This window comes from Clupea harengus, chromosome 1, assembly GCF_900700415.2.
Source record: "Clupea harengus chromosome 1, Ch_v2.0.2, whole genome shotgun sequence".
Classification (NCBI taxonomy): domain Eukaryota; kingdom Metazoa; phylum Chordata; class Actinopteri; order Clupeiformes; family Clupeidae; genus Clupea; species Clupea harengus.
In genome coordinates this window covers 32,178,227-32,201,731 of record NC_045152.1, presented here as the reverse complement: position 1 = coordinate 32,201,731, position 23,505 = coordinate 32,178,227, and the positions used below count along the sequence as shown (strand labels likewise).

The 23,505-nt window shown below is 42.6% G+C and overlaps 1 protein-coding gene across 1 annotated transcript; it reads left to right on the top strand.

The window, feature by feature from the left end:
- The first annotated feature begins 19,455 nt into the window (after window positions 1-19,455).
- On the top strand, window positions 19,456-21,334 carry LOC105888520 (ras-related protein Rap-1b-like). The gene has a single exon (XM_012814256.3). It carries the CDS (start codon window positions 19,855-19,857, stop codon window positions 20,479-20,481), a length of 627 nt encoding a protein of 208 aa, XP_012669710.1. The 5' UTR covers window positions 19,456-19,854; the 3' UTR covers window positions 20,482-21,334.
- The last annotated feature ends 2,171 nt before the right edge of the window (window positions 21,335-23,505 follow it).

The window sequence follows — 23,505 nt, the reverse complement described above, 5'->3', positions numbered from 1 at the left end:
AAAATAGATTTAGTCATAGTTTTTATTTATAAAGATCCGTTTTCTTCACGTCTTAGTCTCGTCTTAGTCACGGGAAAAAGGTCGTTAACGAATATTTTTCGTCATAGTTTTCGTCAACGAAATTAACACTGTGTTATAGAGTGTGGATCAGCCGAATATTTCTGTCCGAGCCCGGCCTGCGTCCGACAGAGTAGTGCCCGAGCCAGACAGCCATTCAAATATATTGTCGGAATCCAACCAGACATAGTCAATGTCTCAACTGTTCATACTAATGACACATTTACGTATGTTTTTTATGAATAGCCTGTAGACCGTCTCACAAGCTTCTTCTAGTTGATTATGAACAAACATAACAGAAGAGGTCTGAAGATATTTCTGAAACACTTATAAGGACGCTCAAATGACCGCGAATTCATAGGAGAGAATACTATCCCATCCTCACAGGAGACATCACAGCAATCGGAGCATATTTGTCAAACGCGATAAAAGATAGCCCTGCTCTGAAATATTCCCATTCCATACTGAATATTCTGTTAGATCAAAGGTTTGTTTTTCGACACCCGTGATATTTCAGATGATGGAACAGTTGAAATGAATGCTCATATACAAAAGCTAACCTTAACGTGAAGTGGAGTTAACTTGCAGCCAACACCATTGCATTACAAACCCTAACACACACACATAATGAGAAAGTAGGCTTATTGCACCTGGCGATTATCTCGCCTTTTATCTACCATCTTTGAATAATGTAACTTATAAACACGTCGTTTTAAAGCGCTGTGGCCGTCCTGAAAAGATGTGTCAATAAATTAATTTAATCCATAGAATCCACGTTGACTTCACTACTTATTAAGATATTGTAACAAATCACGGAAGTGTGGAATATTTGTTATGGCTTTTAATTAAACACTAAACACAATACAATGTCAAAATGGCACGGGCTTTATGCCCTGCTACAAGTTATCACGAACAGACTGTGCTACCGTCACACACCTGTATAAACTCCGTCCCAACACAGAACAACGACGTTAATGCAATTAGAACAGTAACCCTCTATACCCCAATAGAATTCTAGAACACTGCAGCATATTACTGCGAAAACCAGAGAATTCCTGTATTTTTTGTTATTCTGTAAACAAACAGTTACAGTTAGAAAACAAAAGAAAAATTACAATTACAAGTTTGTTTTGTTTGAAAGGGCATAAATTGTTTGTTAATATGATATCAAATATGTATTAGTGACATCTACAAATATTAAAATACATAGCTTTACATACACCCTAAAGTTCAAATTCATAAGTTTTGAACCGTACTGCAGACCTATTTATTACATTTAATATCATCTTAATGTGTTTAATTAGTATTTGTTTTATATTTTGTAAATAAATAAATAGATATTAAACTTAATATTTAAATATTAACACTACTAAACCATATAGATAACCAACATTTTTGCTAATTTGGTGGGTAAAACACCAACCTCTATGCCTCTTCAAATGCATCCTGGTGCAATACATTTGTGGAAGAGGTGAAGGTGTTTGTGGGAAATAAACATCCTCATGGGTATCCATCTTTACCCTCTTATCTTGACTACTGTTCATCTGATCCAGCCTTACAAGTGTCCTATGTGGCAGACACCATGCCACGAAATAGGTATGAGGAGTTATGCAGATACGTACCCTGTTCAAACCCAAGGATAGCAGACTCAGGTGACAAGCTTCAGAAAGTGAGACCATTACAGTTTTTTCCAATCATTTTCACACTTTGTTCATACCATGTACACTTTCTCAAAACACTTAACACATCCAGCATATCAGTAGACTATGTGAACTAAATGGGATACTTTTCCCATTGCTTAGATACAAAATGCAGTCAATGACCACTTCTTCCAAAATTCATGGATACCTGTCTCAGTCAATGTTCACCACCAGCAAAACGCTGTGCAACTACAGCATTTTTTTCAGATATTTAGATACTCTGTTCAAAACAGTTAACTTTCAGTTCAAAACCAGACACAATTTAGATCACTGTAGATGGAAAGATGCTGTATTTTCACAGACAAATGAAATTATACACTTGAAATAAGAACAGATTTAGTTTTTTTACTATATTCATAAATGTATTTAGTTTCCATCTTTGTTTGTTTGTTTGCAGCCTTGCTGCAAACTATACTGCAGTACAGCATTTGTGTTGAAATGTACATGTGTGTAAATATAGATGTAAGTGTCACTGAAGACATTTTCCCACTATTACGGCTGCATATGAAATTCATGGGCCATCAACGAGACAAAGTGACCCAAAAAGGGAACTACAACAAAAATGTATATCCAAAGTGACTTACAATATAATTTTTCATTGCCCAGGAATTGAGCCCAGGTCAGCTACTTGTTAGCCAACAACACTAACCACTGTACCACTTATCACACCTGCCAATCTTGCCACACAAAACTGGTATCTACAAACCAACAGAAAAGTTTGTTCTTACGGTTTTTTCCAATAATTTTTACTCGTCTCAATACCATGTACACATTCCCAAAACACTTAACACATCGAGCATACCAGTAGACTATGTGAACCCAAACTGTGGATACTTGCCCCTATGCTTATATACAAATGCAGTCAAATGACCACTTCTTCCGAAATTCATGGATACCTGTCTCAGTCAAGTTCACTACCAGCAAAACGCTGTGCAACTACAGCATTTTTTGCCGATGTTTAGATACTCTATTCAAAACAGTTAACTTTCAGTTTAAAACCTAACTTACAGTAATTTAGATTACTGTACATGGAAAGATGCTGTATTTGGACAGACAAATTAAGGTATATGCTTGAATAAGACAACGTATTCTTATTTTAGCAGAAGTTTAGTTAGATTATTGTGTTGTTTTGGCTTGCAGGACTTCTTACTATCTCTTACAGAAGGCAAACATTAGATGTAGCTGTTTCCTGAAGAGTTGTTTTCCACTATTACAGTACTGCTCTATATGTAAGTCATAGGCTATCAGTGAAAGACAGTGATTGAAAAATGCATTACAGTAAATGTACCCACTCAATAGTGACATCTATTGTGAGAAGCAAACTAACATATGAACACTGTCTTCAGATAGTTAGCTTGGATTGTTGTATTTCCAAGATGCAATGCAAAGGAGAATGTTACCTGTAAATTTGAAGTTCAAACATGTCAAAAGTTTGACACCAAATACAGAGGACAGAATGGATCAGCATTAGGGCTACAGTAGAATTCTAGTGGTATTACAGTACTTTGGTAGACTGTATCTTGTGTTGATGTATGTAAATATTGGAAAATACTACAGTAATACTTTAGCATATTTATGCCTTTTTGTTGTCCTGTAGTAAGCCTATATAGTGCAGTAACACGTGCAATTTTAGCATATGCATAATGACACATATTGCAGCATTTTAGAATTGTTTGTTCACTGTAATATAACAATATTTACTGTAGTCCAAAGAAGTTTTTGCCTTTGTGTGTTTTTTCTCCTTTTTGCAATGCAAACCTACTAATCTATGCCAATCTAGAGGATACAGCAACATGTTATATATGCAATTGGCAATGCTTCAAGTGTTTAGTGTTTAGTTTTAGGTCATTGTACTCTGAGAGAGAACATTTGCTAAAGTTACGGCATGACTCACTTTTGGGTGAAGTATGAAGTGTTTTGGTGGTTGTAGTGCATTTTGCACCAAAGGTTAACTGATATGCTGAGGTGTGTGTCTGTTAAGCCCACTGTGTGAAGAGTTTTGGAAAAAGTGTACATGGTATTGACACAAGTTTAAAAGTGATCGGAAAAAACTGTAATGTGTGTCCTCCAGGAGAACGTCCTAAAACTTCTTCGACCATGGAAAAATCTCTCAGTAGGTGAGGCCATGATTAAAATTGACGGCATGTTACTTTGGAAACAGTATATGCCTAAGAAACATGTCAGATGGGGTATTAAGATCTGGTGTCTCTATGACTCCCTGAAAGGATACTGTTTAGCATTCAATGTATAAATAGGCAACAAGGGGTGTGTGGCAGATGATATTTGGTTTGGGATAGAGGGTAGTAATGGATCTTATGTCAGACAACCTATACAAACACCACCACTTGTATGCGGACAACTTTTGTCCTTCAATTCCTTTAGTGAGAAACCTACTCTGTCCTACTGAAGCTTCCCTACGCTCATCAGGCATCCCTCACTTCTCTACTCTCAGATGAGCTGGAACACCCGACATCCTGACGCATAAAAGAAAAAACTATCCCATTATTGTAAGCCATCACAGTGGAAGCCATTAGTGTTTCCTCCATTTTTCTGTCAATTGTTTTCTGTCACATCATCGGCTCAATATCCCAGTGTGAACTACATACGGACTAGCTACTGCACATCTACTATACATTTTATGTAGTATTGATGTCCTATACTATGGTCCTATATGATCACTGATTTCATTGTGATTGGCTTTCTACAGCTTAAAAGCTGTACCAGCTTAAAATTTAACATCACAACATATTACTAGCTGGTTGTCGAATAATCTGCTGAATGCCTTTCCAATATGAGGTTTTAAATATATTATAAATGGTTATCTTGCTATTGATTGTCTTTAGCTACTGTTGTTACCATGAGCTTACAGCTCAAAAAAGAATGGAGGTTTGAATAACTAGTAGAGACGAACAAAAAATAATTAGAAGTGAGAATAAAAAAAGTGACCCATTTTCACAGTTTTCTTTTTTACTATACATGTTATTTATCTAAATCTGATCAGTTTAGTAAGTAATGAGGCTGATGCAGTCACTAGCTAGCTATCAACCAACTTTTGACTGGCTCGAACTCCTCAGACTTACGTTACCTCAGTCAATGTAGATAGCTAGCAAAATAGCTGGAAAACTTGTCATGGAAATTGAGATGACGATCCCAATTTTAAAATATATTTTCTTCTGACAAACAGAAAACACAGCCGATTACCCATGTCGTCGTTATTTGTGCACAAAATAGCTCTCACCCACAGACGCAGGTGCTTGCTTCATAGGTTGCGAAAGTCACGAATTGACTGTCATTTCCACAAGTGAGGTAACGTGAAAATGAGCTTATTTGAACGTCCCTCAAAGATCAATAATTAAATGTTACATATCTCGGGAAATAAAAGTGTCATGGGTTTACAATCCATTCAAATTTCATTGATCTAGCTATGTCTTATCAATTTGGAGAACGATGAGGCTGGTGCTAGTTGTAAACCAACACTTCTCAGTGACCGCCATACGAAGACGTTACTAGAGAGTTAGCTAGTCAGAAAAAAACAGGAGGATACTAATATTACTATTTTTAATACGTTTTTTAATTTTGATTTTTCAAACATGGTCGTCACTGTCATACAAACGTGATGAGTCGTCGTCTTTGGTGCACAAAAATACGGTCTCATCCAGTGAGAACCAGATGCAGACGTCTCTGATTGCTAGCCTTTACTGCAAGAGACACTGTAATCCTCAGGCCATCTGTCAGTAGCGAAGTTTAGTTAACAAATACTTCAGAAAAGTCAATGACAGCATACCCAGGTTCCGGTTTCAAAATAAAAGTAAGATGTTCATGTATCCACTAGCGGAGTATTATTTCATGAATTAATGTTGTAGTATAAAAACTGTGTCTTTAAAAGTTACGGCCGGCCGCGGCCGCTATGGGGAAATTCTAACATGCCGTCGGCGGCCGCTATGGGGATTAGAGGGGTAAGGAACATTGTTAAAGAACATCGTTGGGCGCTGCATCATAGACATGTATATATGTCTATGCGCTGCATCACATCGAGAAAAGTATGTGCCCGCCGCACGGCATTATGGGGCGACTATGCCAAGTTAAATATGGAATGTTCAATGCCTTATCGCGCTGACTTGTCCCAGCCCTACCCCAGCCCGACAGCAAGTAAAATATTTAGTCCGAATCCCAATGAGTCAATGTCTCAACTGTTCATACTACTGACACATTTACATACGTTTCTTAAGAATAGCCTGCCTTTATTAAACTCGAGCATCAACAGATGAATGATAAATGCCCTGGCTCACACAAACAAGCCCCGTTAAACGCACAAGCGTGCACAAAAGGGATATAAGCATATTGAAATGAATTATTCACATTTCAAGAACGGAATGAAATGGCCTACACATTACACACGCTATGCATCTGATATGCCTAAATAAAACTCACGTTATATGCTACACCAGAAGAGGCGCGAATAAAACAAGTCTTACCTTTGAAGATTGTCTTTTTTCTTGAAAAATGTAAGTACACGGACACATTCCTTATAAAAGTATCTACATAGTCCAACCATCGATGTTTAATCCATGTTGTGGAGAAAGAGGATGGCATCAATCATATTTCATTAAAGCTTCACACTTCTTACATTGGACATATCAAACAGCCTCATTAGAATCCGCATAGAATATGATGCCATCCGACAGAAATATCTCCATAGGCCTACAGTAAATTTCCCCTCGAGTGTCGTTTTAAACTCTCCAGATGACAGTTTCTTTTTTTTTAAACTTTAAGTGCACAAAGTTCGTTATAAAACGATCTACATAGTCCAACAATCGAGGTTTAATCCATTTACATTTAGTCATTTAGCCGACGCTTTTGTACAGGGGAGAAGCATGTGAAGCAAACACGTTTACTTGACTACTTATTAAGATATTTAAATATGGAATGTTCAATGCCTTGACTACTAAGCAGAAATATCTCCATACAGTAGATTCCCCCTCGTTTTGTATTGTTTTAAACTCTCCAGATGACAGTTTATTTTTTTACTTCTTCCCTGATACCAGTTTGCCTCCTGTAATCGCGTTGTCACAGCTAGGACATAAAAAAAATCCCCGCACACAAGAAGGCTATTATCCTAAATGTGATTTATTTTAGTCTCAAAAACGAACTTCTCCATCACGTGAGGCAGACACGTTGACTTGACTACTTATTAAGATATTTAAATATGGAATGTTCAATGCCTTATCACGCTTATGTTTGAAAGCCATTGTTTTCAGCTTGCAGGTGCTTTTGCCTCTGGCCCAGTTTGTCGGTTTTGACGTTCATCTCTCTCCCCCAACCATCCAGGTTTAATAAATCCGCGTTGACTACTAAGCAGAAATATCTCCATACAGTAGATTCCCCCTCGTTTTGTATTCTTTTAAACTCAGATGACAGTTTATTTTTAACTTCTTCCCTGATACCAGTTTGCCTCCTGTAATCACGTTGTCACAGATATTTATTTGCCCAGTCAGCTTGTTGGTCTTGACGTTCAGATGTTGCGCCTAAACTATCATATCGTCTCGTCACATGATCAAATAGAGACTTGACATTGGACAACAGCATACATATTACCCAGCAATCATCATTACAAATCTGAATATGACAAAAAATACCAAAGAAAATGAGATAGTATTCATTTCATTGAATCGTTTTTAATAGTTTCTATAGTGTATGTAAGATAAGCATATCATTTTGTTATAGATTGCTACTATTTTTCACACAAATAATACCTACCATGATGGAGATAAGTTTGCCTTTTCAAGTGAATATATAGCGTTAGACAGACTATTCATTGTAATGTAGTGTGTCTCAAAGACCCATGTGACTACACCTGTTGCTCTTGATGACGTGACCACTGGGAGGAGGGAGATAAACAATCGACGAATTCTATCACTCAAAGAGGTCGCGTAGTAGCTCGTCTGTGACCAAAAAACCGCTGCTCCACCCACTGTTCTGGCGGTGAATTGTTTTCAACACCCACAGCCGTCGAAGAAGTATAAATCAAATACATTACGTCCGAATCCGTCCGAATCTGTTTCCCCGCCCATCCGTAAAACGGACGGACACCGACGCAGATCTATAATTCGGGCTTTACGCTCTCTTGTACTTTTTCTGTTTTGTTTATTTGTACGGTCTTCAGTACTCCCTTTCCTGCCACTTTAACCAGGGAAGAACTACTGTATGCTCGTGAGTCACTATACAACATTTTTTCCGGTGTTTACACACTTAGAAACTTTTTTTTTTAAAGATATTTTGGCCGGAGGAGCACTGTGTCAGTGGCAGCAGTGGTGCCCGTTTCAGTTTGTTGCCATGGAGATGACAACAAATGCGGTCTTCAGCACTCCCTTTCCAATCACTTTCAGCAGGGAAAGACCTACTGAATATCCGACAGTCCACTCCACAAACTTTTTCACCGGTCTTTACACACCCAGAATCCTTTTTAGAGGTTTTGCGTCGGAGGGCGGCAGCTCTCTGTGGAGCTTGGAGGAGACGCAAGGCGAGGGAAGCGCGATGGAGCGCTGGTTAAACTGCGAGAGCGGGGGTTCCGAACACCCGCTTCCATCATTACATCTGGCGAATGTCCGCTCTCTGCCCAACAAAATGGATGAACTGCTGCTCTTAAACAGGATAAATAAGGATTTTTTCAGGATCTGCTGCCCTGTGTTTTACTGAAACCTGGCTTGGTGAGTCCACCCCTGACAGCATTCTACACCTGCCGGGCTTCCAACTTTCACCGTGCAGACCGTGTAAAGGAGTTAACGGGGAAAATTAGGGGAGGCGGAATCTGCTTCTACATTAACGAAGGTTGGTGCACAGATGTCACAGTATTAAGGAGAACATGCACTCCACACCTAGAGTCTATTTCCATCAACTGCAGACCGTTTTATTCACCGCGGGAGTTTCCTCCTTCATTCTGGTCGGTGTCTACATACCACCTCAGGCCTGCGTTAGCGAGGCGCTACTGCAACTGACTGATCAGATAACCCAGCATGGAGAGAAAATATCCAGACGCCCTTCTCATTATACTTGGGGATTTTAACAAAGCAAACCTCAGCAACGAACTGCCAAAATTCAGGCTGCAGATTAAGTGTCCCACCAGAGACAAAAACACACTGGACCACTGCTACACAGTTTTAAAGGACACTATCACTCTGTTCCCGTGCAGCTTGGGTCTCTCTGATCACTGCCTGATCCATCTGCTCCCACCTACAGGCAGAAATTTAAATCTGCAAAGCCTGTAATCAAGACAGTGAGGAAATGGACCAACGAGTCAAAACTGGAGCATTGACATTACATGTGACAGAGCAACAGCCGAGTGATTCTTTTCCAAATTGAAACTGATTAAGACCTACCTGAGGGGCAGCATGGGGCAGGAGAGGCTGAATGGGCTGGCTATCCTGTCCATTGAAAAATCAAATCATGCATCACCACTTTTATGTTTTTGAAAGGCGTTCGTTCGGCAGGTTGTAGCCTACTGTGGCCTGCTTGTAGGTCTTGACTTTCAGATTCTGCGCCTAAACTAGCTATATCGTATTTTCTCATCACATGATCAAATAGAGACTTGACATTGGACAACAAGATACATATTACCCAGCAATCATCATTGCATATCTGTATATGACAAAAATAACAAAGAAAATAAGAAATTATTCATTTAATTGAATCGTTTTTTTTATAGTTTCTATAGTGTATGTACGATAAGCATATCATTTTGTTATAGATTGCTACTGACGATTTCCCCCTAAAAATGATGAAAACCATGACAGAGACAGGTTTGCCATTTTGAGGGGATAAATACCATAAGGTATCTCTGGTAATCCCATATAAGTCATGCTTGATCACTGTCGCAATAAGCTAGTATTTTCTAACACAGCACAGGTACACTCAATTAAAACCATTAGCAAATGAAAAAAATACACCTTTTTCAACCACAAATAAGAGATACATAACAGCGACTTCACACAGAGGCTCTGTCCTAGGGGCCCCCTGAGCTCATGGGCCCCTGGGCCTGGGCCCGGTAGGCCCGTTCGTTAATCCATCCCTGGCTACATCTACAGACCTGGACGAACTTACTGACACTGTGACATCTTACATCAGCTTTTGTGAGGACATGTGTGTACCCACCAAAACTTTCCGCACCTTCAGTAATAATAAACCTTGGTTTACGGCAAAGCTCAGACAGCTTCGTAAGGCCAAAGAGGAGGCCTACAGGAGTGGGGACAGGATCCTATACAACCAGGCCAGGAACACACTGACGAAGGAGATCAGAGTAGCAAAGAGGAGCTACTCTGAAAAGCTTAAAAACAGGTTCTCATCCAATGATCCTGCGTCAGTGTGGAGAGGCCTGCAGGACATCACCAACTACAGGAAACCGTCCCCCCACACTGCAGAGAACCCTCAACTAGCAGACGATCTTAATGAGTTTTACTGCAGGTTTGATCACCCCACATCCACACCCCGCTCCAACTCAGACTTCACCCAACAAACTGCACCCCCTGCTATCACCTCCCCTCTCCCTCCTAACTCCCCCCCGGCACTGACGGTCTGTGAAGAAGATGTGTGTCAGCTCTTTCAGAAACAGAAGATCAGGAAGGCTCCAGGCCCAGACGGTGTGTCACCCTCCTGTCTGAAAGTCTGTGCTGACCAGCTGGCCCCCATCTTCACACGGATCTTCAACAGATCTCTGGAGCTGTGTGAAGTCCCCTCCTGCTTCAAGCGCTCCACCATCATCCCGGTTCCCAAGAAACCCTCCATCACTGGACTAAATGACTACAGGCCCGTCGCCCTGAAGTCTGTGGTCATGAAGTCCTTTGAGAGACTGGTGTTGTCCCAGCTGAAGGTCATCACTGGCCCCCTGCTGGACCCTCTGCAGTTTGCCTACCGGGCTAATAGGTCAGTGGAAGATGCAGTAAACATGGGACTGCACTACATCCTGCAACACCTCGACTCCCCAGGGACGTATGCAAGGATGCTGTTTGTGGACTTCAGCTCGGCGTTCAACACCATCATGCCAGAAGTCCTCCTCACCAAACTCACCCAGCTCACTGTGCCCGCCACCACCTGTCAGTGGATCACGAACTTCCTGACAGATAGGAAGCAGCAGGTGAGGCTGGGTGAAATTACATCCAGCACCCGGACAGTCAGCACTGGTGCCCCCCAGGGATGTGTGCTCTCCCCACTGCTCTTTTCTCTGTACACAAATGACTGCACCTCAGGAGACCCGTCTGTTCAGCTCCTGAAATTTGCAGACGACACAACAATCATCGGCCTCATCCGAGATGGAGATGAGTCTGCATACAGGAGGGAAGTTGAACATCTGGCCCTGTGGCGCAGTCGCTACAACCTGGAGTTGAACTCGCTCAAAACTGTGGAGAATGATAGTGGACTTCAGGAGGAGCCCCCCATCACTGCCCCCCCTCACCATACTGAACAGCACTGTGTCTGCTGTGGAATCCTTCAGGTTTCTGGGTTCCACCAACCCAGCCACAGATTATGTCCAGGGTGTGAGGGGTCTGCAATGATTTTCCCTGCCCGTTTCCTGGCTCTGGATGTGTACAGGTCCTGGATGGTGGGCACATAACCATTTAAGTACATTGAGAGCAATTAAACCCAGGAAAAAATCCTTGTATGTGGAAATGTACTTGGCCAATAAAGATGATTCTGATTCTGATTCTGATAATACACGGTCACAGAGCCTCATCTCCTTTGAAATCCCCCTTACAAAAACTAATATAGGTAAAATAGCTTTTAAGTTCTTTGCTTCCCATAAATGGAACACTATTCAAGTGGAGTTGAAATTAACCAAGTATTTGTCTGTCAACCAATTTAAGAGCCTTTTAGATAATAAGGATGTGCCTCAATGCTGTTGTTTTAAATGATTCTCTGATTTAATTTTTTTACTTTATGTTATTTTATTTATTTATTTTTTATACTTAATTTCTGAGTTGTTTAATGTGTTTTTTTATTTATTTTGTCTGTTTCGTTTTGTTATGGTTTGTTTATGTATTGTTCTTCTGTACTATGTAGCCTCAATCAGGGCATTGCTGCAAAAGAGCCCTGTGCTCAGTCAATTTCTCCCTGAATAAACAATGATGATGATGATGACCTACTGAATGGGTCGCCTTAATCATTATCAAAAAATTGCCCCCCCTGAGAATTTTTTCAGGAGCCGCCACTGCACTGTACCACTCAGACTGAGCCCATTCAAATTAACCCAAACATGACATATTTACTTATAATGCAATACCACCAGGGGCGTCGCCACAATATAACTTGGGGGGGTCACGTCCCCCTCACTTTAAAAAGGTGGACCCCCCCACATTTGCCATAAAAATATTAGTGCGTGACTGGTCTACTAGTCCAGCGTTCTTTCCATTGCTTCACAATCAAATCCGTTCCACTTTATCAGTAGGGGGAATACCCATAGCAATAGAAATCCACTCCGCGTTTTCCTGGTTTCCTACACATCACGCACCAGATTCAACTCCCATACTCTCTGATCGAAGCGTTTGATCGCGCTAGCTGTTCCACAGACGAGATGGACATAAGGTGTTTTTTTCCGAGGAAGAGGAAAGTAAGTCAGAGTTGCCCAAGTTTTCCCTTTAGTGGCCAAAGCACCCTTGTGAGACATTCTCTGGCTATAATAGCATTAAGTCACAAAGATCCTTCTGCAAACATAATGATTATAGCTAGATAAGCAAGCCATTTACCTACAACTAGCACTATGCAATACCATACTTTATTTACCCATTACAAGTGGAACAGCATTTGTTGATTTCTTATTCTGGGTCTGAAATATGTTGTGTGCTTTTGGCCGTGTTCAGACCTAGGCGTCTGTTTCAGGCAGAAAGCGATGATGTTTTTTTCAAGTAGCTTAAAAAAAAATAAAGGTGGTTTATTTTTTAACTGTGAGCTAATCTGGAGTTAACGTTAGCTAACATGCTAGTTTTTCTAACGACTTTTTAAATCCTCCTTTTAAATATTTTGCTCTCATTAAATGGAGAATAAAGTGCCAAAGTTGTCATTGTCAGTCCTCTGTGTATTACACCAAAACATTATCCTGGCTATCACCAGACCAAGCTCAATGTTATTTAAGATTGCAGATCGGTCTGGGTTTACCCAGTACCAGAACATAATAAATATATAAGCACAAAAAGTAAGGACATTTTCTCGGCAATACATCTTATACCGTTGGAAAGCCTGTTTATTTCCCTTTTAAATGGTGCCACATTTGTAAGGAACATGCATTTGTGGGATGAGCAGCACAGCTGAGTATGTGGGTTGCGCCCATGAAAAATGTGCCAAAATTCTCCTATTCTCCTGTTGGTATTCACTCTTGTTTTGAGTTGTTTGTTGGATTGGATGATTAAACTCTCGATCAGTAACAGGGAACAAACAAGAAATATTGGCAATTTACACTTTATTCATTTAATACACTATCAGGGAGAGAATGGAATGGCCTGCCATGAGTCCAGACCTCAACCCAAGTGAACACTTTTGGTATCAGCTTGGGCGTGCTGTACGTGTTAGTGACCAACACAACCACGATGGTTGATCTGCAACGACTCTTGGTTGAGGAATGGAATGCCATCCCACAGCAATGTGTGACCAGGTTGGTGACCAGCATGAGGAGGTGGTGCCAGGCTGTTGTGGCTGCGTATGGATCTTCCACCCGCTCCTGAGGCTCCTGAGGGTGTATTAAATGAATAAAGTGTAAAATTGCCAATATGTCTTGTTTGTTCCTTGTTACTGATCGAGAGTTCAATCATCCAATCCACTAAACAACTCAAAACAAGAGTGAATACCAACATAAGAATAAACTATTTAGCAATTAGCATTTAGCAATTTTGGCAAATTTGTCATGGGCGCAACCCACATACTCAGCTCTGCTGCTCATCCCCCAAATGCATGTTCCTTACAAATGTGGCACCATTTAAAAGGGAAATAAACAGGCTTTCCAACGGTATAAGATTTATTGCCGAGAAGCATTGTTACAACAAAGAAATAATCTACCAAACACGAATTTCCGTACTTTTTGTGCTATGTTTAGTAGTCAGTAATTGCAGACCATGCCGACTCCAAGGAAAAACAATCAAAGAGAGAGATCATTTTTTATCTAAAAACATGGTAAATGCACCAGAATGCGGGAAATTGCATCTACATCTTTCAAATTTTTCGGGGGGAGAACTCCCAGACCCCCCGCCAAAATATGTCCCCCCCACTCTCAAAATGCTGGTGACGCCCTTGAATACCACACTTAGTACCCTTAATTCAATTGTCCTGCCCTTACTTTAATCCTTGTGTGGAAAAGCACAGGGAGAGAGCCAGAGACAGAGGGTAGAGATAAGAACATTAGCAGGGGTGTGAGAAAAGTAAACAGTGGAATAACACACCCCTGGAATGTTTTTAGAGACAAAATCTGTAAACAACTGACCCACAGCTAATTGCTGCCGAGTAATTGTAACTAGAAGACCATCAGTGTTATACAATCCAAGGATTCTCAGCCTGCAGTTTAGAGCCTTACAGAGTTCACTTGTGATTATTACTTTGGGTCTTGCTATTGAAGCTGAAAACAAGACTAAGTCATAAGCTTTCACCATCATTTAAATACATTTTTAAGTGTGGCCCAACTGTAACACAAACTTTTTCATAACTGTTACACGAATACTGTAAACATATCACTTGACCCTCTCATACAATAACTAATGAATCACATATACTACAGGAAGGAAGAGGTTGTGAAATCATAATAGTACTTTCCTGTTTCGAGAAGAATTATTGTTTGTGACCCTAACGAGAAAAAAAGTGGCTTCTCAAGCCTTTGATTGTTTAGGCATATCAGTTTGTTTCACTCTAGGATCATATCATAATGAAGAAGACAAAGCTGTCTACTAACACATACGGCACTTTTCCCAAAGGATGTAGGACTGGAACTCGTTTGTCTTCATATATCTTGCTTTCAACTCAGCCGTGGATATGAAATGCCCACATGGCATACTGGCATATCGGTCTTGTAGTTCTGGGTCGGCTCTGCAAGTACAGATTCAGGAGTGGGCACATGCACCTCGTCCAGCCTCAACCACAGTGACCCAGCAGGCCCTGGGAAAAGCCCAGACCCACGGATGAGGCCTGGGTAGAGCAAGGCAGCCATGTTTGCCCTCCTCTTTGTTTTGTGATTGGGTCAATACCTGTTGTATAAGTGGATTCTATAGCTGCCATAAAGCCCTTACTCTCCACGGCAGATGGCCGTGATTGTCTCTCAGTGGAAGTGAATTGCATAACGGCTGTGGTTATTATACTCATTAACCTCTGCACTTGTGTGAGCCATGGTAAGGACTGGTCCTCTACTTATCAGTAATCACTGTCTGTGTGTGTGTGAGAGAGAGTCGGTTACTGTGTGTACATGTGTCTGTGTGTAAATGAGTGAGGGAGAGAGAGAGAGAAAGAAGGAGAAAGAGAGAGAGAGAGAGAGAGAGAGAGAAAGATTCAGTGACTGCATGTGTGTGTGTCAGTGATAATAGTTGTCAGAAAGCTCGTTCAATGAGCCTTATCTCTGCCTGTTTCACTGTGTGTGTGTGTGTGTGTGTGTGTGTGTGTCCAGACCGCCTGGACTCAAAACCCACATCCAGAGCCCCTGTGAGCTCAACTCCCAGACTGTATCTTCCGTCTCTGTTTACAGAGGCCTTATTACCACTGCCGAGAAGACCAGTAACCGCCCACAGATACAGCTCCTATCAGTGACGCAGAAATCCAGCATTTATTTCTAGTCACAGGAAGCAACTGCGATGCCTGCCTGGGTAAACTGAATCCTGAACTTACACAACACATTTTCTAATTATCCTCCAGCCAGTACATCCAGTCACACACCTATCAACCCCCCCAAGCCAGCACACAAACATCTCTCAATCTGCCGTCACTCTCATGTGAACAACATGTGGTGTAAGACACACACAGAGAGATACATCTCTGGGCGAAAAGAACATCCCTCCCTTACCCCTCTCGTTCATTAAACCACACCACCGACAGAACAGTGAGTCCTTCCTGCCACCTTCCTGTGTGTGTGTGCTGTGCTGTGCTGTGCTGTGCTGAAAAGTGTCATTGAACCATCAGTGGTGAAAGCACATGTGTTTGTGTTCAAAGTGTCCTCCTCGTGATGGCCTAGGCTACATTTCCCTAAAAGGTGTATTGTGCTACAATCATTGTTAAATGAGACGGTAGGTCGTGATGGTGGTTGCCAGACAACGCCGTGGGAAATGCAGCGGTGACTCTTGCAGTGGAATGTCTTTGTGAAGGATGGAAAGATGCAGAGACAGAGGCCATGGAGGACGAAGCCACAGACAGACGGCTCACAGGTGTCCTATCCTCCAGGCCCCCGAACAATAGAAGCAGGATGATGGTGGTAGACCCCTTGATGACAACCCCAGCCACCACAGACAGAGGAGTTTTTGACTGCTGAGTGGAGAGCGTAGTCAATTTATTACAGAGCTCTACTTCACATAGGGGAAAAGATGTCTGCTGTGAGTGCCTTTGATCTCTTCAAAGGGCTGGGGAGCGTCGGCCATCTCTCAATGCAGGTTTTCATCCATGTACCCTCAATGACCTACATTCATAACTGCCAGCACAGAAAAACCCAGGGGGCTTAAAAACAAACTAAAAAAAACGAACCCGTAATATTGTGAAACCACCTCACCACCACTTTGGGATGTCTTCTGCGAGTTTCTCTCTGGCATAAATGAGTGTGCGCTCTCGGACACTGGGTCGAGATGTGTTAGCGTCGACGCATGGCTTAGAGGTGCACAGCTAGCTACTGGGCCTACTGTCTGCTGTAGCGCCTGCAACCCGTGCATCAAAAGGCCAGGAGTTGGCTGAGTGTGGCGTTTTCAGACAGATGGCTAAGTGCCGTAGATTAAATACCGCTGAATGTTCTAGACAGGAGAAAAGGCAGCTAACAACCACACTTATCTGTAATTGCGGTACGTAACAAACGAGATGCACAAAATGACACGAAATGCTGAGAGCAATCACTCTCATGGAAATTGTGATTGAGACATTGCACACTGCTGAGATTAAAAAAAACCTGCCTTGGCCAATATCCAGATGCACCTGTTACACAAATGGGTTAGGTTATCATGGCAACCTGTGACAATCACTGGACAGCGCAAGCGGGAGAAAAACAGACAGACAGACAGATAGGGAAAGAGTGAGAGAGAGAGAGGAGAAGCACAAGAGAGTGAGACAGACAGAGCGTGACAAAGTCGGAGATGGAGAGAAAGACAGAAGAGAAGGGGGCAAATAGGAAAGAGATAGTCAAAGAGAAGCGAAATGAGGAGGAACAGGGAGAAAGAGAGACAGAGTGGTAGAGAGAGAGAGAGAGGAGGGAGGGAGTCTGAGTAACTAAAACTCAGCACACACTTGAAAGCCGGTGCCCAGGGAGCTGAGGGTGCAGGTGGACTGGTTACCCTCGGCTCTCCTGGTCAAGAGAGGCTGCATGTGTGTGTGTGTGTGTGTGTGTGTGTGTGTGTGTGTGTGTGTGTGTGTGTGTGTGTGTGTGTGTGTGTGTGTGTGCATGTGGGTGGGGGCAGCGCTGCAGTGAGGGCCCTGGAGGGGGGGCCAGAGAGCGGACCTCTTCAAGGCCGACAGATGGGGAGATTAAAAGCACAAGAGACACTCAGGCCAGCTAAGGAGAGTGAGACTGCTGAAGAGGGGGCACACAGGCTAAGTCCACTCAGTGTAAGAGCCTGGGAAACACCTTTTCACTGCGGGAAAGAGGAGAGAGGAGCGGTAGATAGGGAAAGGGCTGATAGAGGAAAGTAGAGAGAGAGAGAGAGAGAAGAGGAAGAAGGAAGAGAAAAAGTGAGAGCGAAAGAGAAAGAAGAGGAGGGGAGAAAGAGGACAAGGAAGGCAAATAAAGCGGTCATGCAAGATTAAACTGACCAAAAAGGGTTGAAAAGGTTTCAAAAGAGATTCAATGTGGCAAAGAACGGCTGACAGGGGCCATTTCATATGATTTAATCCCCCATCCCCCACTGTAATAGTGAAGGTGTGCAAATGAATAAGAGTGAGAGAGCATGAGAGAAGCATGCAAGCAAACAGGATCTGTGTGTGTGTGTGTGTGTGTGTGTGTGTTGACAGAGAGAGAGAGAGAGAGAGAGGTGATTGAATTCCACCATGGCAGCACGCGTGTGAAGATAAGCTAGAAGTTAATAGGCTGGTAGATGAGATCAGTTTTACCAGGTTGCCCACCTCCAGTACCGGTAGATATCCTTTCTCCATCCCCCCATCCCCCGTCCAGTCAGCCACACACAGAGACTGATCCAGCTGCCTGACTGAGCTCAGCCCTGATAACAGTCAACTCAATTCCACAGGCCCACACCAAAGACCTAAGGTAAATTAGGAGCGGCTGAGGGAAAATATCCATTCGTACATAATGTATACATACATACATACATACATACATACATACATACATACATACATACATACATACATACATACGTTCATACGTACATACACACACATACACGCACACACACCACACATACACATACAGTACATACATACATACATACATACATACACACATACACACACACACACAAACACACACACACACACATACATACATACATACATACATACATACATACATACATACACACGTACATACACACATACATACATACTGTACATACACACACCACACACACACACATACACACACACACACACACACACTCACACACACACACACACACACATTATGACTATATATCCATACATTTATCTACTCTTATTCTTTTCTACAAAAAGGTGCAGCCATTTTCTGTGAGAAGCATAGTATTGTTTTCTCTAAGTGTGTGTAACAGAATCGTGTTGACCTCAGGTTGAATTAATTTTGGCCATTTCAGGGGAGGTCAGGATGGTGGATGAAGGATCACTGAGCAGTGAGAAGAATAAAGCTCCTTTTCTCCATCTTTCACCATCTTCCTCCCACACACATGCACACGCAGAACAACTAAGACAGAGGCACGAGCACAGACTGGCATCAAGGCCTTTTCATTACCCTGGCAAAATAGACAGGTGCCTAGAATACAAAAGGGATATGTTGATATCCAAAGGTCAATTTTTTACTGTCTCCAATCAAAAGGAACAACTTTTAATCTAGTGACGGCTCCAGCTGAGAATTTTGCAGTGCCTCCATAAATCCTTTGGAATTCACAGATTCATAAAAGACCTCAAGACCTTCACCTTGTTTCCACGGTGACAAAAGGGAATAATATTCTGAATGACAAACATATGCTTTGAACATGCTGTGATGGAGATGTAGATAAATACATGAAAAGATGATCATTATTTACAACAATCTTTTTTCGGAAATTCTTCAGATAAAAACGAGGCCGTGGTTGGCTGATTAAAAGCAATCAAGTCTAAATTCAGCAGAACCTAGGCAAAGAGACTACAAATAAGTGAATGTCTAATGCTTAATCTTCTAGCATTATTCACACCATAGAAAACCCTTACATGGTTATCAAGCCCTTCAAGACCATCTCGCTCTCCCTACAAGTGCAGACTCTTGTGGCGCGAATTGCTTCAAGGTGAATGCTCCAGCACAGCCTCCTTTTCTGTCCATCCCACTCTGTCTCTCATCTGCATACAACCCTGTGATTGGCTGCTGAGTACACAATAAATCCTGCTGCCACAGACTGATTGGCCCGGCAGCAGGAGAGGGCGTTGAGGCAGGATGATTGAAAATATCCATAAATACTGCACCCGGGCACAGGCAGAGACACATCTGTATCTGACAGGCATTGATTCGGTCTTACTACGGCTTACGCAGTCTGTTCTACTGCTGTTTATATTCCAGCAGTGAAGATTTGTTGTACTACTCCTCTTCTCAACGTTAGTCAAGCTCTTCCATAGGTTTTTCAACAAGCTTTAAGTCCTTATTTTCTTTTTTTAAACCAAAAGGACTTGTGGAAGAAACCAGCATCAGTGAGTGCAAGAACAACAGAGAATCAGAAGTAGATAGGAAGTGAGAGAGAGAGAGAGAGAGAGAGATAGAGGTGAGAGGACAATGTCGCTGAAAGTGAAGGATAAGACGGAGGTGCGTCTGGTGTTCCTGGGCGCAGCCGGCGTGGGGAAGACCGCTCTAATCCGCCGCTTCCTGCAGGACTCCTTCGAGTCGAAGCACCGGCGCACGGTGGAGGAGCTGCACAGCAAGGAGTTCGAGGTGGATGGCACGAAGGTCACCGTCCACATCCTGGACACCAGTGGCAGCTATCCCTTCCCGGCCATGCGCAAGCTCAGCATCCAGACCGGCGACGCCTTCGCGCTGGTCTACGCTGTGGACGACGCCGACTCGCTGGAGACGGTCAAGCGTCTGCGCGAGGAGATACTGGAGGTCAAGCAGGACAAGTGCACGCCCATCGTGGTGGTGGGCAACAAGTGTGACCGGGAAGACGTGCGCCAGGTGTCTGGCAAGGAGGTGCTGTCCATGGTTGAGCTGGACTGGAACAGCAACTTCCTGGAAGCCTCGGCCAAGGAGAACAAGGACGTGCTGGAGGTGTTCCGTGAGCTGCTGCGGCAGGTCCATCTGCCCAGCCGCCTGAGCCCGGCGCTCAGGCGCCGCCGCGAGACCTTCCCCAACGACAACGACGCCCGACCGCCCATGAACAAGGCCAACAGCTGTACCATGTGCTAACTTCACAAGCACACAACTGCCTGAGAGTTAGTGTGTGTGTGTGTATATGTGTGTGTGAGAATGTGTTCAAAGACACAGGCTGCACACTGTCACTCACACATGTGCCAACAGGGTGTGTTGATGAAGCAGGTAAACTGTGTGGAAAATCTGCAAAGGTTGAAAACACTGATTTTTAGCTCAGGCCTTTTGCAGCTCTGTTGCAAGCCTGAACCACTTTTTACCAACTTGTCCAAGAGCAGGAAAGAGCCATACACAGACTGCCAGAGAGGCATGAGGAAGCAGGATGGATAATGACTATAACGCTGGTGATTTGAGGAAATGTGATATAAAATACCATTGTGGTGTGAGGGAATATGTGAAGAATGTAAAAGTGCTGTCGTATTGTGGAGGGAAGGGGGAAAAGGACACATGTGCCAGACTAAGGGTACCCAAACCCAAAACCTGTTCAATGTTATGTGTGTGTTTGGAAGGGAAAAGAAAGCTTACTATTCTTAAATGTCTGATCAATATCAAGCTGATTTAAACAAGTTGTCTCGGCATTGGCAAAATTTGGATGCGTTTCACTTGTATTACAACAAGCTAACAATGTACTTGAGTGAATTACAATGAAGTAAAAAAGCATTTTTTATTATATATGCTTTGAGAAAAGAGTTTCTTGTATCCTAATGCACTTGTCAGGCACCGTATCAAACCACTGCCTTTTCAGCAGTATATTGTTCATTGCAGTTGATGGCTTGCACATTTATGTGGTAATTTCATCTATGCTTTTTGTAAAACACTGTGAAAACCACTACATGTATTTTTCAGGTTTGATGACTGGAAAGAAATGTTGACAATAAAACATGTACAAGACGAGTGTCGTTGATGTTTGCATGACAGGTGAATAACCTGTCTGTTTCACAATTAATTCTTCACATACATGGGAAATAATACAAACGTATGTTTCGTATGTTTGTTTGATCTCCTATAATGGTAAACATGACCATTAGAGAATGGATTCTCTTCACATTTATAAAGGTAATTCTTTAGAGAAGAGAGAATCCTGTTGAACCAGTCTCAGAGTTTATACTGAGACGTTTTTCTCAGGAACAGGACAGCACATTAACAGTATTGACAGCACAAAGGTATCAAATGTCTGAGGAGTGGCTTTCCAGATTAAATTATATTTTTGGACTCGAGGTCACATTCCCTAGAGAAGCAGAACAAGATACGCAGGTTGTGTGTATGTGTGGCCACAGAAAACAGGATACTTACTGTCAATTTAATGTGTATAAAGGTATAAAAGGTACAGAATCTATAAAATGCTTTAAAGGTTTTGATGTTCAGATCTAGTCTTTGATATTGATATGCTGTCTTTCCATACAGTAGTGATAACCCACTATAAATTAGTAAATTAATTAATTAAATGAATGAATGAATTAAGTTAATGCAACTCATGAAACAGTGACATATACATAAACCAGGCATAGTTGTTTTTATCAACTAATAAATGAAAATAAAGACTTGAAAGTTCTGAACGTTTCACGAAAAAGTTCTTTATATACCAACATGCGACCAGAGATTGGCAGTTGATAAATCAGCTCAACTTACTTCTTATCTCCCTCTAGTGGTAATTGCAGCTGGAGTCCTTGGCCACCAAAAGCCGGAACTAAACATCACAGACCCACCTACGCCGACCGCATAACTGAATGGCAACACACATTCAATTGTTGTAAAATGTCTGTGTTCCAACTGACTATCAATTACTGTAACGTGCTCAAAATGGCTGTCAATTATTACCATTTCACTGCAAAAGATCACAGGTTTCATAAGACAATTAGGCTTGATTATGCATCCTGCAAATCAGTGTGAATCCCCCCCCCCCCCCCCCCCCCCACCCCACACACACAGGTGGCAGTCGCATAAGCTACATATGTCAAATAAAATTTCTGGATGTGTCAATCATCAATATCGTTTCCATGGCAACACCATTCACTTTTTTCCCCCCAGACAGAGAGCTTATCGCTACCCAACCTGGGTAGCCAGGAGTGGGAAATATATACTACCTCTTTGATTTAAAGATTCACACGACACTAGCTTTGGTGTAGATGTGTGTATGAGGAGGTTATCAAACACTCTGCCATCATATCTATCACACACACACACACTGCATTTCCCCTTTCTGGCCCTGTGCAAAGACAAGGTGCATTGTTCCCCTGAGCTCAAAGGGGAAGTGACCTCGGAGCAGGAGTCTGCTGGTTCCTCTTTGAGCCTTAAAAGCACACAGATGTCTGGACCCATTGCTGCCCACTTCATGGCCACCCGCACACCAACCAACCGACCGACTCCACTCGCCCCGGCACGTCGACTCTGACGATGGCATAAACGTGAGTATTCACTTGTTAGCGTCTCTGGAGGTTTATCAGCAGCACAGCGCACACTGCCTAGTGTACGTTTAGATCTTATCCTGAACGAGTCGCTCATTATTACGCTGCTATAAGTGGAAAGAACACGTCAATTAGCAACACATGCACAGACACGGGCTTCTCAGTTCTTCTGTGAGGGAGCTGATCACTGGACACAATTGGTTAAGCGAGTGGGGACCATCACAGATTAAAGAAAAAGTCTTTGCCCCTGAACTTGGTCAAAGCTCCTCAGAGTAGGTTCAGGAACCTGAGGAGATTGGAACAAGTCAAGGGTCCTAGGCCTCATCTACAGGAGTAAAAAGCAGCGACAGTCCCACCTAACAAAAGAACAGAACACTCTTCGTCGGTCCCTGACCAAGACAGACGGTTCATCTCACCTGGTCCCCGGGCGCTTAAAAAAAAGCTGCCCACTGCTCCTGGGGTCCTGGAGGAAGGACAGTCCGGGATGGGATAAATGCAGAAGCTAAATTCACAAACGACCTCAGGCCTGCGTGTGCGTGTGTGTGTCCTGTGTCGCCTCCATGTATTCACGTGTGTTGCAGTGTGCGGTGTGTCGCTTGTGCGATTAAAGTCTGACAATTATTATGACAATTATACTAATGCCACTGCAATAAAACTT